Source organism: Pyrus communis, chromosome 2 (genome assembly GCF_041283825.1).
Source record: "Pyrus communis isolate YQ-2024b chromosome 2, ASM4128382v1, whole genome shotgun sequence".
NCBI classification, from domain to species: domain Eukaryota; kingdom Viridiplantae; phylum Streptophyta; class Magnoliopsida; order Rosales; family Rosaceae; genus Pyrus; species Pyrus communis.
This window is the reverse complement of record NC_142566.1, coordinates 25,530,435-25,543,647: the sequence shown is the minus strand read 5'-3', so window position 1 is coordinate 25,543,647 and position 13,213 is coordinate 25,530,435. Positions and strand designations below refer to the sequence as shown.

General features: G+C 38.2%; 2 protein-coding genes and 1 pseudogene across 3 annotated transcripts; 2 read left to right on the top strand and 1 right to left on the bottom strand.

Moving 5' to 3' along the window:
- The first annotated feature begins 3,097 nt into the window (after positions 1-3,097).
- On the top strand, positions 3,098-5,503 carry LOC137748703 (uncharacterized). The gene is made up of 2 exons (XM_068488881.2): positions 3,098-3,806; positions 4,581-5,503. Exons 1-2 carry the CDS (start codon positions 3,211-3,213, stop codon positions 5,239-5,241), a joined length of 1,257 nt encoding a protein of 418 aa, XP_068344982.1. The 5' UTR covers positions 3,098-3,210; the 3' UTR covers positions 5,242-5,503.
- A 437-nt stretch (positions 5,504-5,940) lies between these two features.
- LOC137748797 (acid phosphatase 1) lies at positions 5,941-9,004 on the top strand. The gene is made up of 3 exons (XM_068488983.2): positions 5,941-6,585; positions 8,389-8,598; positions 8,700-9,004. The coding sequence occupies exons 1-3, from the start codon at positions 6,200-6,202 to the stop codon at positions 8,875-8,877; spliced, it is 774 nt and encodes a 257-aa protein (XP_068345084.2). The 5' UTR covers positions 5,941-6,199; the 3' UTR covers positions 8,878-9,004.
- Positions 9,005-10,533: 1,529 nt separating this feature from the next.
- LOC137749044 (leucine-rich repeat extensin-like protein 2 pseudogene) lies at positions 10,534-11,936 on the bottom strand (annotated as a pseudogene). Its single transcript, XR_015958602.1, has one exon. The product of XR_015958602.1 is annotated as a leucine-rich repeat extensin-like protein 2 pseudogene (transcript).
- Positions 11,937-13,213: the final 1,277 nt, after the last annotated feature.

Genomic DNA, 13,213 nt, shown 5'->3' with positions numbered 1-13,213 from the left:
AACAAACAAATGTGGTATACCTACACGCTTGCTCCCCACAAATCAATATGTCTGCCCACCGGTGACGAATTAGATAAGGTTAATTACTACAAAAAATCATGAAGGTTTAATTAATCAACTAGTTAATCAAGTTAATTACCTGTCTTATTTCTATTGTTTCGCAGTTTGAAAATGCTTCTCTAAAAAGCTTTTTTGTTGTTCATAAACATTTTTGTGGGAAATACTTTCTGGAAAAAAAAAGTACGTTGAAGTGTTTCTTAAAAAATTGTCAAAAAATGCTTTTCGCTATCCAACAACAGTTCTACTCATTTTAAAAACACTTTTAAAGAGTTAGTTCTAATTGTAGTGTATTAGTGGGATTAGAGAATTTTCTATCGAGTTGTGCCTTATCGCTCTACGCAAGAAAATAGTAGCTTGAAAAATTGAAGCCGATTATCGAGCGTTGATGTGTTATCTTGCTCACCTAAACTATACTAACTCACCATTTCAAATTTCAATAATTTTCTCTCTTTTTAAAAACAAAATAAAATCAAGTAACCTCCCCCACTAGTGACAAAATGGATTAAAAAAAAACATTCCAAAATGCACCCAACAAAAAACATTGCATATGACCTTTAATTAATATTGACACTCGAGAAATTAAATTTCTTTTTCTTGGGGCCATGCATGCACCTTGAATAAGACTTAGGTGTGTCGACAATTTAATTTTGTGGACCAATTAGAATTTTTGTTATGAATTCACACCAATCTTTTGTTCACTTGTTCGTATATTGCTAAGTTGGGGCATTTTGTTTTTCTTCAAATTGTCTTTGAATTTAATCAGAAATATGCTTAATTCATGCGATATAGGATTAAAACTGTGTACGATAGATATTTTTTACTGACTTTCGCAAAAAGGAATTTTGTTGACTTAGAGTTACTCTTTTCATGAGATATAAATAGGTTTCTGAATAAAATTATTTGCACCTATGACTTATCTAATGACAAGTAAGCAGAAAATAAAGGGAGGGAAATAGTTGAAAGTATGAGATGAATATTCATGACGTTTAGTTGTCATCATACTTAATGTGTCATAGGAGCAAATAATTCAACACCCAATGAAAGGTTAATAATGTTAACGCGGTGGAAGATGGATGGACTTTCATAGCACGAGAATATTGGTATTATGTTGTATTATGTACGTGTTTCATTTCGAGTTAAATACAGAGGTTAAAAACTTTAAACAAAACTAAGAAACAACATCAGAACAAACAAAACGAGTCTTGAAGATCCCTGAACAATCATCCGTCAACACTATCCGAATCAACATATGAGGATCATGAAAACTGCAAACCCCAGATTCATATTATAGCTCAAGCTAGTCAGATAATCAGCAACAAAAATATTTCCTCTAAAAATATGAATCATTTGTCATATTTTGCTTAATCAAGTTGACAGTGAAAATATTTGCACCGGATTTCTCAATAGCGGTGTATTTGTGTTATGAAAATTGGTCCAATTAAAAACGGAGGCAGATTGTCTGCCCTTTTGTTATGGTGCTCTCCTCATGTCCTCTTATTTGTGTGGTCACGGTTAAGCCACGTTAACATTTTATATTCATATTGCTTTTTGTTTATCTCTATAAAAAAATTAATATAAAATATTAACGTGATTTAACCGTAATCGCACAAAATAGAAGAACATGAAAAGAGCACTGTATTAGGAGGCCAGACAATCTGCCTCTATTAAAAACAACTGTCCTGAACGCCGATTAGACGGCGCCAACAGAAACGAAAAGCCACGTGGGGAGCTTCTAGTGCTTTCTTTTATTTCCGGCGAGTGGTTGTAAGTCGTTTTGCAAAGACAAATGGTCACACAACAATCAAATCCAATCCAGGTAGTCCAGGCTGGAAAGGGCTCCTCTAAGATCCCTTCCACCAAGTCGTCTTCATCAAATAATTTAAGTCTTTAAAATTTAATTTAACAATTAAAATTATTATAATTTTTAAAATAAATTTTTATTTATAACCGTTAAATCAAATTTCAAAAATCTGAATTAGTTAATGAGAAAAATTTCTTGAAATGGATCGGATAAAATCCCTTTCCGTCCAGGCTTTTGAATGAGAACGTGGTGACAGCCTTTGCCAAGCTGTGCTGTGACCCCACTTGACACACTTGTGGGATCCACTTCATTTTCCTTTTCTTGGTCCTTTGCGTTTTATCCTTTTCCCCATCCCCTTTTTTTCCATTTCATATCACTTTCTAAGCCTTGACTCTTGAGTCAATCGCCAAATCAACTCCAATTATCACAATGTTAATCCAAATTGTATAATCATTTGTTTGATTTATTTTTTTAATTTTTTTTTGGAAAAATCATTTATTTGATTAATATAATGTGTAAAATATCGATACAGGTAAAAACATCAATATGCAATTTATAAAAATATTGATAGATATATTAATATCGATATTGGTTGACTATTAACAATGACAATAGAGTGAGTATGTCAACTAATTTAGATTTAGTTGAAATTAGAGAAACATTTTAAAAAAAAATTCAAAAGCTCGAAATTTGCAATAAGTTGCGACAAAATTTTTGTAGTAATCGATAAATATCGTCAACATTAATTTATTTTCTTCTATTTCGCTGATATAAGGTGAAATTCACATTTCACCCCTCTTTTCATATGGATCCTTATTTTTTCGAATATGCTTAAATTATGACTTTTCTTAGTTTACTAAAATGTTAGATTATTTTAACTTATGATTTTACATACGTTTATTAACACGTAAGAAACATTAATCGCACCTTGTTCTTTCATTCATTTTTCGGATTCACAACTTCTCTATTCAAAGAAATGTCATTTTTCCTGATTCATACAAATTACAATCTGATATACATACAAAAATAACTTGCTAAAATCACAAACGCTTTTAGGACGCAAAATAGTCCACCAATTGTAGTAGAAAATATAATTAAATGAAAAAATGACAAAAAAATACAATCTCACCTGGCGACAATAAAATACAGAGAATATCCACTCCACAATAAAAACATAAAGAAAAAATGGAAACAAAAAAGTGAAACGCTAAAAATGGTAACATGCAAGCAAATATAATCCAAACAACACAACCTCCATTTTTCAGTCCCCTCACTCCAAAAAGCTGTCTCCTCCTCCTCCTCCTCCTCCTCCTCCTCCTCCTCCTCCACTCCCACTTCTCAAAAACTCAATGGATCCATGCCCCTTCGTACGTCTCAATGTCGACTCTCTGGCTCTCAAGCTCCCCCACGCCACCAGACCCGCCGGTCCCGGAGTCCACTCCTCCACCACCCCCTGCTTCTGCCAGCTGAAGATCAAAAACTTCCCTCCCCAAACCGCCCTTCTCAACCTCTCCACTTCTGCCGGCGACTCCCCGCCCGACTCCTCCACCTCGGCTCCCGGCTTCCACGTGGACCCCACCCTGCTCCGGAGGCTTGCAGGGAAGCCCGTCGCGCTTCGGGTCTCAGTTTATACTGGTCGGATGGGCCAGACATGCGGCGTCACCAGTGGGAAGCTGCTAGGCCGAGTCCAACTCAGCATTGACCTGGACTCGGCTAGGGCTCACTCGATCGTGATCCACAGCGGGTGGGTGAAGTTAGGGAAGGACCGCGACAAGCCCTCCGCCAGGCTGCACTTGACGGTCCGAGCTGAACGAGACCCCCGGTTCGTTTTCCAGTTCGGAGGTGAGCCGGAGTGCAGCCCCGTGGTTTTCCAGATTCAGGGGCGGGACATACGACAGCCCGTTTTTAGCTGCAAGTTCAGTGCGGACCGTAACTCGAGAAACCGGTGAGTTTTCCTTTACATGCGGTTCTGGCGCACTATAGTCCAGAAGATTTGACTTTAGCTAACGTGTGCCTGAAGTGGTGGTTAACTTGAATGTGTAAATTATTAACTTTTTTCTTTTTCTAGTGTTTGTTTTTTTTGTATGAGTTACATTTTGGATAATGTTATTCATAAATTTTTTTTATTTCTCATACATTTTTATTAATTTTTTTTTTATTAATAATCATCTTCGATTCATTTGATATAATTAAAATTTAAAAGAGGTGTAAGAAAAATTTTAAAAATATATATAAAAAATAAAAATGGTTAACACTACTCTACTTTTGGAATATTACGTTTCTTGTTCATGCTAGGCTTGCTAGTTAGTGCCTCCCCATGTGCTTTCTTTGATGAATTGCTTCATGAATTCCGGGACTGGCTAAGATACATTAAAGTACTCAATACATCATCCATTGACGGTCAGATGTGGTCATTAAATGTCGTTACAACATATATGACCGTTAATCATTGGTTGTTTGGTTTCAAAAAGATCAATCTTGAAAGTAATTTTCTAGGAATGATAAGAAGTTTGAACAATTAGTGGTAGTTGCATTGCATCTCTAGTCAAACAGAAAATGTCAACTACTTCCCTTCCATGTGCAAATATATTTCGTCTCAGATTCTACATGTTCTGTTTAAGATTATATTCCTGTTTGACAACTCCATTCTGTTTAAGATTAATTAAATTAATACGATCGTAATGATTAATTAGTTATTGATTTTGTGTGTAATCTGCAGATCTCTCCAATCAGATTTTACCACCATTAACAGAGGATGGATGAGAACACTATCTGCTGATAGAGAAAGGCCAGGGAGGGAAAGAAAGGGGTGGATGATAACAATTCACGACCTATCCGGCTCGCCCGTGGCGGCCGCTTCCATGATCACTCCCTTTGTACCCTCCCCCGGTACTGACCGTGTGTCCAGGTCAAACCCTGGAGCATGGCTCATCCTCCGACCCCATGGCTTCTCAATCAGCAGCTGGAAGCCATGGGGCCGTCTTGAGGCATGGCGCGAGAGAGGGCCCATTGATGGCTTGGGGTACAAGTTTGAGCTTGTCACTGACAACGGGCCTAGCAGCAGCATTACCATTGCCGAAGGCACAATGAGCGTCAAAAAGGGCGGAGAGTTTTGCATCGACAGTAGGTTAAATAGAGATTCGGGTTCGAATTTGAGGTCACCGGTGAAAGGTTTCGTGACGGGTTCAACCGTGGAAGGTGAAGGGAAAGTTAGCAAGCCTGTGGTACAAGTAGGAGTGCAGCATGTTACTTGCATGGCTGATGCTGCTCTTTTCGTTGCACTTTCTGCCGCCATTGATCTCAGCATGGACGCTTGCCGGCTGTTTTCGCATAAACTCCGAAAGGAGCTCTGCCATGATGAACAGAATTGCTTCTCCTAATTTAAACTGGTTTAAATCCTTAATTTCCTTACTAATTTATCCTCTCTGCCGCTGTGACAACCAATTAGTTTTTGCTCAGTTTGTGAGGAATTGTTGGTTTGAGCACTCGATATGTATAATTTTTTTATCTTTAATTTCCTTTTTTCTCCACATTCTTTGAGTTTGATTTTTCTGATTTGATTGTGCCCCTGGTTTTGGCGTTGGTTACACCTTGTAATATTACATCATTTATTCTATCATCTATATACAACAAATTTACAAATTGCTATCTGTGAGTCTTCTCAGCTTCTAAAATAGCGGATTGTAATGAGCGAATCCAGCTAATCCCTTTTTTAAGGTTAATATTTGATTATCCAATAAGGTGGCCACACAAAAAAACATATGATCTAAATAAAAAGAAAAATTATTTCGCGTGTCTGTGTTGCTCTCAAGGCATGCAATCTCTATTCATTTAAAGGAGATTTCATATGTGACTCATATGAATACGAGTAACGTATACTAAGTTATGATATATTACGAAGTGTTACAGGTAAGTTAATGATTTGATGTACAAGTAATATTGTTTGTAATTATCTTAAAATTGCTGGGGTTTTTGTTAAAACCGTTAAACCCGTTGATGTGATTTATTTTCTAAAATTGATTTGTGTTTTTTTATTTTTTATTGTATTAATTGTTCTGATAAGATTTTCCAAAATTGATGTGGTAGCAAATTTGATTTAGTTTCATTTTCGAAATTATAATTATTTACCCAAAATACAAAAAACCAAACGAAAATGCGTTAAAATTTGTACTTTTTGCGGCGAAATTTGTACGTTAATAAACAGAACAAAATCCAAAATCCCAAAAAAAACAAAAAAAAAAGCTCTCTCGGAGTCTCTCCTCCTCCCTCCATCTCGATTTTCAATCCGAAACCAGAAAGCTCTTTCCGATTCCCGCAAAGATCTTTCTGGGTTCATCAATGGCATCAGTCCACCACCGCCTCCTCCTCCTCATCACCCTCCTCGCAATTCCCGCCTCCTTATCATCCCAATCCGTCATCCAGATGCCGAGGAAACGACACCGCTTTGCCGCCTCCGACGACAGCCTCTACTGCGACAGCTGGAGATTCTCCATCGAGACCAACGACGCCGGAACCTGGTCCAACATTCCGTCCAGGTGCGTCCGATTCGTCCAGGACTACATGACCGGCGACCGGTACCCGTCCGACTTGGCGTCCGTCGCGGATTACTCGCTGAGCTTCGCGAAGGGGGTGACGATGGGCGGCGATGGGAAGGACGCGTGGGTGTTCGACATCGACGAGACTCTGCTTTCCAATTTGGCCTACTATCAGGCCCATGGATTCGGGTAAGCTCCAATCGATCACAGCCGTCCGTTACGATTGGTTTGATTTTTTACTGCAAATTAAATTGTTGTGGGGTTGGAAACCAGGAAACGTATGCCTTGTCGGGGTTGCTGCGGCATATACATGTGATTGATGAGTCATTGGCAGGTGTGATTAGCCAATGACAGGCTGCCACGTAAGGTGGATATGATAGTGTGCTGTGTGATGCATGCAATGGCGCAGCACCCCCGTGGTATAAATATATGGAATAATTGGAATTGATGGTGAAAGTTGAATTTAGTGATGGGATTAGACATGATAAAAGAGAAATTGAAAGAAAGTAAATGGAGAAAATGGAAAAGAAATCCAAGTAAATTTATATCTTCATTTATAGTAGCATTTAAATATATTAGAAAATGAGTTTAACTATATTCAATGATAGTAGCATTTGAGGTGTAGACAAGCTTGATGGATAGTAATAACAAAACAATAGGTGATCCTGCTAGTCATAACCGAAGCCTAATAGCTTAAAATCGCATTAGTTAGCTTTATAGTCATGCGTTAAGCATGTGAAAAAACATGCACAAGAGAGCTTAATATGTCACACGACTGCGTTATATCTTCTTTTGTCATGTAGTAAGTGCTTTGCACACGAGAAATTGAATCATACTTAGTCATGTTAAAACACTTGCATAAGAGAGACTTTATTATGAGAGAATATGTCACATGATTGCATATATATTCTCTTGTGTCATGTGATAAGTGCAGCTATGTACACGAGAGTTTGAGTCATGCCTAAACATGTGAACACATATGCACAAGAGTCTTTATTAGGAAAGGATATGTCATACGACTGCGAATATATTCTCTCGTGTCACTTGATAAGTGCTCGTGTCACGTGATAAGTGCTCTGTACACGAGAGTTTGAGTCATGTCTAAGCATGTGAACAAACACGCATAAGAGAGCCTTTATTAGGAGAGAATATGCCTTATAATTGCAGAGATATCCTCTTACGTTTACAACGTTGAGATCACGTGATAAGTAAGGCTAACGCAAGGAAATACCCAACTACACAATGGATTTTCTACTTTTTCGAGGACACATTTCTGTAGGCTTGTTTTTGGTTGGTTTATTTGTTGGTCATTTGGTTTGTTAACTTGTGACCAATGCATGTAAAAGATGCTGCTTCATATACCCTTTTAGTTCGTGCCAGAGTGAACTCTCACCTGTCTCACCTGTAGTTGTAGTCTTGTAGATGTGAGAAGGAGAAATGTTCCCTGGACTTGAATAACTTACGCTAGTAAATGCAGTTTGCTGTGGAAAAAAGAAGGGCTTTGCCGCTTTTCACATTTAAGCGTTTGGTAACATTATTTAGAGAAAAACACTTCAAATCCAATACTAGGAAAAGAAAACCCAACTAACTTGGTAACGAAGGAAAGGCAAGGAATTTCACAACTAAGATTCAATTAGAGTGACAAGTGGATAGATGAGTCGTATAAAACTTCTTGTCGGGGTGTTTTTTTTCTAATTTACTTACGGGGAAAAGAACTTATAGCTGAAGTATGGGTGGATTGCACAATCAGCATTTTGTTCATTGCCTTCCAGTCCTCAAGCATCCATTTTATCACTGAGAGTTAACACTGTGAAAACGTATTGCTCGATTTCCCGACAGATACTCTTACCTGGTTTTGGTCTGGTTTTTATGTTCTTCAACCAGAGTTAGTTATCCAGGATTACTAGATTACATCAATGTTTTTAGCTGTCTTAATTGATTAAGTGTTTCATAAGATGAAATTTGACAAGGTCTACATTCTTTTGGACACAGATCGGAGACGTTCAATGAAGCATTTTTCGATGAGTGGGTGGATTTGGCTGAGGCACCTGCTCTCCCAGCAAGTTTAAATCTATACAAAGAGCTTGAGCAGTTGGGTTTCAAGATGTTTCTGTTAACTGGGCGGAGCGAACATCAGAGAAACGCCACCGCGAGAAACCTTCTATATGCAGGTTACAACAATTGGGAGAGGCTGCTACTGAGGTACAATGGGGGATAAGTTTCCCTCTTTCCTTTTCCTTTTTCCTTCTATTTCTTCGTAACTCTGCAGTAAGGATTGCTGATATGTTTGGTTAACGATACAGAGGACCTTCTGATCAAGGAACACCGGCCACGGTCTACAAATCCCAGAAGAGATCGGACTTGATAAATGAAGGTTATCGAATTCACGGGAGCTCAGGAGATCAATGGAGTGATCTGATAGGTTTTGCTATTGCTCAACGATCGTTTAAACTTCCAAACCCAATGTATTACATTGCCTAGCAAATACCAGCATTCAGATTACATTGTTGTATTGGTTGCCATCGTTCGTTTGCTAATCCGGCATGATTTAGAAACTTTGTATTCATCTTTTCAAGTGGTATGAAAGTCAGCATGATTTAGAGTTGCATATGCCTTGTTTGATTTGATTGGAAGAGGAGTGTCAGGAACTGTCGCACACGCATGTGAGGATGATTAGACCAAGTGTGTACACGATTGATCCTAGAATTGCTTGTGCATAACTTAAAGGCCTGTTTATGATTGCTTTTGTAGGAAACAAAAGTGCTTCTTGAAAAAAAAAAAAAGACAATTGAAAGTTTTCGTTTCTTCAGAATTCAATTTTATGATTTATTAAATAAACGTAATTAAAAACGTTTTTTTTACTGTCATAAAACACCTTAAGCCATTGTTCATATTATCAACATGTCAACATTTTATTGAAAATTCAAATACTTCTTGAAAAAACACTTGAAAGAGTTTCATAAAGAAGTTTATTATTCGGAAAGCGCTTCTACAATCTATAAACGCTTTTAAATTTTTCTATTTAAATGTAAGTAAAAGCATTTTGACGGTTCAGAAAACACTTTGTTTAGGATGGGGATTGTCTGCCCTCCACTTACAATCCCCTTCCCATCCCCTCCTATTTAAGCGGTTACAGTTAAGCCACGTCAACATTTTATGTTTTTTGTCTTATTATCTCTATATAAAAAATTAATATACAATGTTGACGTGGCTTAATCGTGACCGCTTAAATAGGAGGGGACGAGAAGGGGATGGTAAGTGGAGGGCAGACAATCTCCATCCCTTTGTTTAAGCGTAAAAAGTTTGGACAAGATTGTCTGCCCTTCCACTTCCGGTGCCCTCTAGTGCCATCCTATTTTGTGTGGTCACGGTTAAGTCACGTCAACATTTTATATTGTTTTTTTATAGAGATAATAAGACAAAAATAAATAGTAATATAAAATGTTAACGTGGCTTAACCGTGACCACACAAACAGAAAAACATCAGAAGTAGGAAGACAGACAATCCTTGTCCCAAAAATTCTCTCAAACTATTCCCTAGTTGAGTTGGAGTACCTTTTACTTTTAGGTAGAAAAGAATCATGCAAAGTTTCCAAACATCCTTGTTCAACAACCATCGATAAAGACGAATGCTTTTAATTATATGAGCACTGAAATTTTTTTTTTTTTTGGAAACTTTATATGAGCAGTTAATTGGGAATGCCAAAACAAGATTTCTAAAGTTGAGAACAAGTCACGTGACACAAGCCGATAAACACATACATCCCAATGTGCCACAAAATACCACATAATTTCCATAAGAATGTCACATGACAAACAGAATCAAACCACTTTTTATATAATCCGCTGATTCTGCTCACGATTCTTCCTTTACTGAATTCGAGAATTCTTGAGTGTTGAAAATGCGGTTTAGTACAGAAAGTGTCATAAATAATACAATTGGATGATTTTTTTAATTAAAACTTTCAGACATTTACATTATTACACTTAATACACCGAATTGTATTGCTAGAGCATTGAAAAATCTGTAACTGAAATACAAAGCGAATCATATAATCTGCTTTTTTTAAAAGCATTTCTGGATATTATAATTCCAGATGAACAGAGTTAATAATAAAGAAATTAAAATGAGTAGGATTCAGGAAGCTTGAGTTATAATTTGCTATTAATAGTAGATTAAGTTGTACAAAAAGACTGAAATCTCCTGTTTTTATGGAGAAGAAGTAGAAGACGATGTGTAGAGGGACCCACATACCAGAGGCTTGGACCCCGGAATTCTCAGGCAGTTCAACCCACCGCCCGGAATCAGAGAGCATTCCGGCTCCGGCCGCTGCATGTTCCACCCGGGAATGCAATTCAGGGAGAAATCAAACCCCACATTCCGGTAGAATAACTTCGTACATTCCTGACTGAACCCGGAAAAGAAATTGTAAGCAACGGTCAGATTCACCAGACTTTTCAACGAACACACCAAGTCCGGCAGCACCCCAGACAGATTGTTGTGCGCCAAGTTCAGAACTTCGATGTCTTCCAGGCAAGAAATCGTGTCGGGGAGATGACCCATCAGGGAATTATGGCTCGCGTCGAAAACCTTAATGTCTGTGAAGATCCCGACTCCTTCGGGAATGCAGCCGGTTAACCGGTTGTTAAGGAACAAAACCTCTTTCAGCGTCGTCCCCATGAAGCCGAAGCTGGCCGGGAGGTTGCCGGTGAACTGGTTGTTTGCGAAATTGATGACGGAGGCCTGAGAGTTTCCTAAACTTTCGGGGATTTGGCCTTCGAAATTGTTGTTGTTGAGGAAGATGGCGTCGAGTTTCCGGTTGAAGAGCTCGTCCGGGATCGTGCCGGAGAAGCTGTTGAATCGGAGGTCGAGGTAGATGAGGTTCGGAATTTGTAATGTGACCGTTGGGAAGCTGCCGGAGAAGAAGTTGTTGCTGAGGTCGAGTTCTTGGAGGGCGGTGAGGTCTCGGAGACTTTCAGGGATTTGGCCGGAGAATCTATTGCTGTTGAGGTGGAGGAGAGAGAGTTGAGAGAGAAAAGAGAGCTCTTGGACGAGATTGCCCTTGAGATTGGCGTGGTTGAGATCTATGCCTGCAACTTCTTGAGAATCCGGCGAGCAGAAAACCCCTGTGTAAGAACACACATTCGGGCCGACCCATGAGTCTAAAACCTTTGATGGGTCGTCGGAGATGGCGGATTTCCACGCCTGGAGGGCGGTGAAAGCTCTGTCGAGGTCTGAAGGTGAAGGCCCAGATGAGAATGGGGGATTCCCATTTCCATTGATTCCTCCACCAATCCAAACACCGCCGCCGCCGCCAACAGGGCCGACATTGACACCAACTCCACCGCCCACATTAAACCCAGCTTCTGTGGGGATAGCAATCAGTAGGAGAAGGGCTAGAAACCACCATTTCTCCATTTTTCAGTGGAGAAAACACTATAGTGTTTATTTGCTGGGTTTACTTGTGAAGTTTGTTCAAATCTGGTTGCAGCAGCATTGAAGAGAGTAGAAACTGGTGGGGTTTATTTGGTCTTGAATTGGAATAAAGTACGTTGCTTCAGATATCAGTGTAGTAGACTTCTTAATGAATTGTGTTTGTCGTGTTCGTGTCATGTTTATTATCTTAATGGATCATTTCATGTCAAACCCATTATGTTAACGAGATCTTAACATGTGACCCGAGAAGGACCAAATTCGTTAACAGATCGTGTCGTATCAGATTAACGGATATGCAAGAAACAGTCATGTCTAATGTCTGAACTTGACAAACGATATCTTAATAGATTATTAACAAGTGACACGATAATGACCCAATTCTTTAACGAGTTCTTAACGGATGACCCAACAATGACCAAAATAGCTAATGGGTTGATCCTGACCTATTATTTTTATGTCAGATTATCGAATCACCCAAGAAATTATCAGACCTAAACTATAGTGATATCTTTATCACATGAAAGTGTTCACGATCAAGATATTATTGCATTAATATCTCCGTAACATAATAGTGCTCATGATCAAAGATACTACCACAATGACATTTTCATCAAATAAAATGATTCATGACATTTTTGTTTTATTTATCTTTTATTAGTGTTTTACCCTTTTTTATATATATATATATATATATATATAAATGTTTTGGCTTTCATGGTGATAGAACTGGCTGGTAAATTGCTTTAGGTGATAGAGCTGTTCTGGTCAGTAGGTTGGTCAATTAGTAAACTCACCAAAATAAATGAGCAGGGCTAAATTAGTCTGTATGAGCTTGCATAATGATATGATTTAGGTCCTAATCATTGGACAGAGAATATCTCCACATCTCACTGTTTGGAGTATAAGGATCAGATAATTTGAACAGTTCAAATAAGACGGTCCTCATTAATTTATTTTATTGATCCGTCTCTCAAAAATCGAAAATTTTAATTTCTCTTTCACACAACCAAGGTTCTGAATTTTCTGATCTTCAAGCTCCGAACAGTAAAGTTCGGAAAGATTCCAAATTCCTAATCATTGAGAGAAAGCAAAATGAAAAGGAAATAAACACTTTAGTCTAATATCACCTATTGTAGGCTTGTATTATAACCAGACTCATTATTCAAATAATAGCAATTACTTTTTCTATGTGCCTAAAGAACGAGACTAAAATATAGAAATCTCTTACTTTGGTAAATTGTCATACAAAATAACGTGGTCAAACAAATGTACACAAATTTTTCTCTCAAAACACAACGTTACCCACTATAGACTTCATTTGTTTTCATAGGAAATTAATAGAACTTATGATGTGTTTCCAATACATACAAGCACCACAAT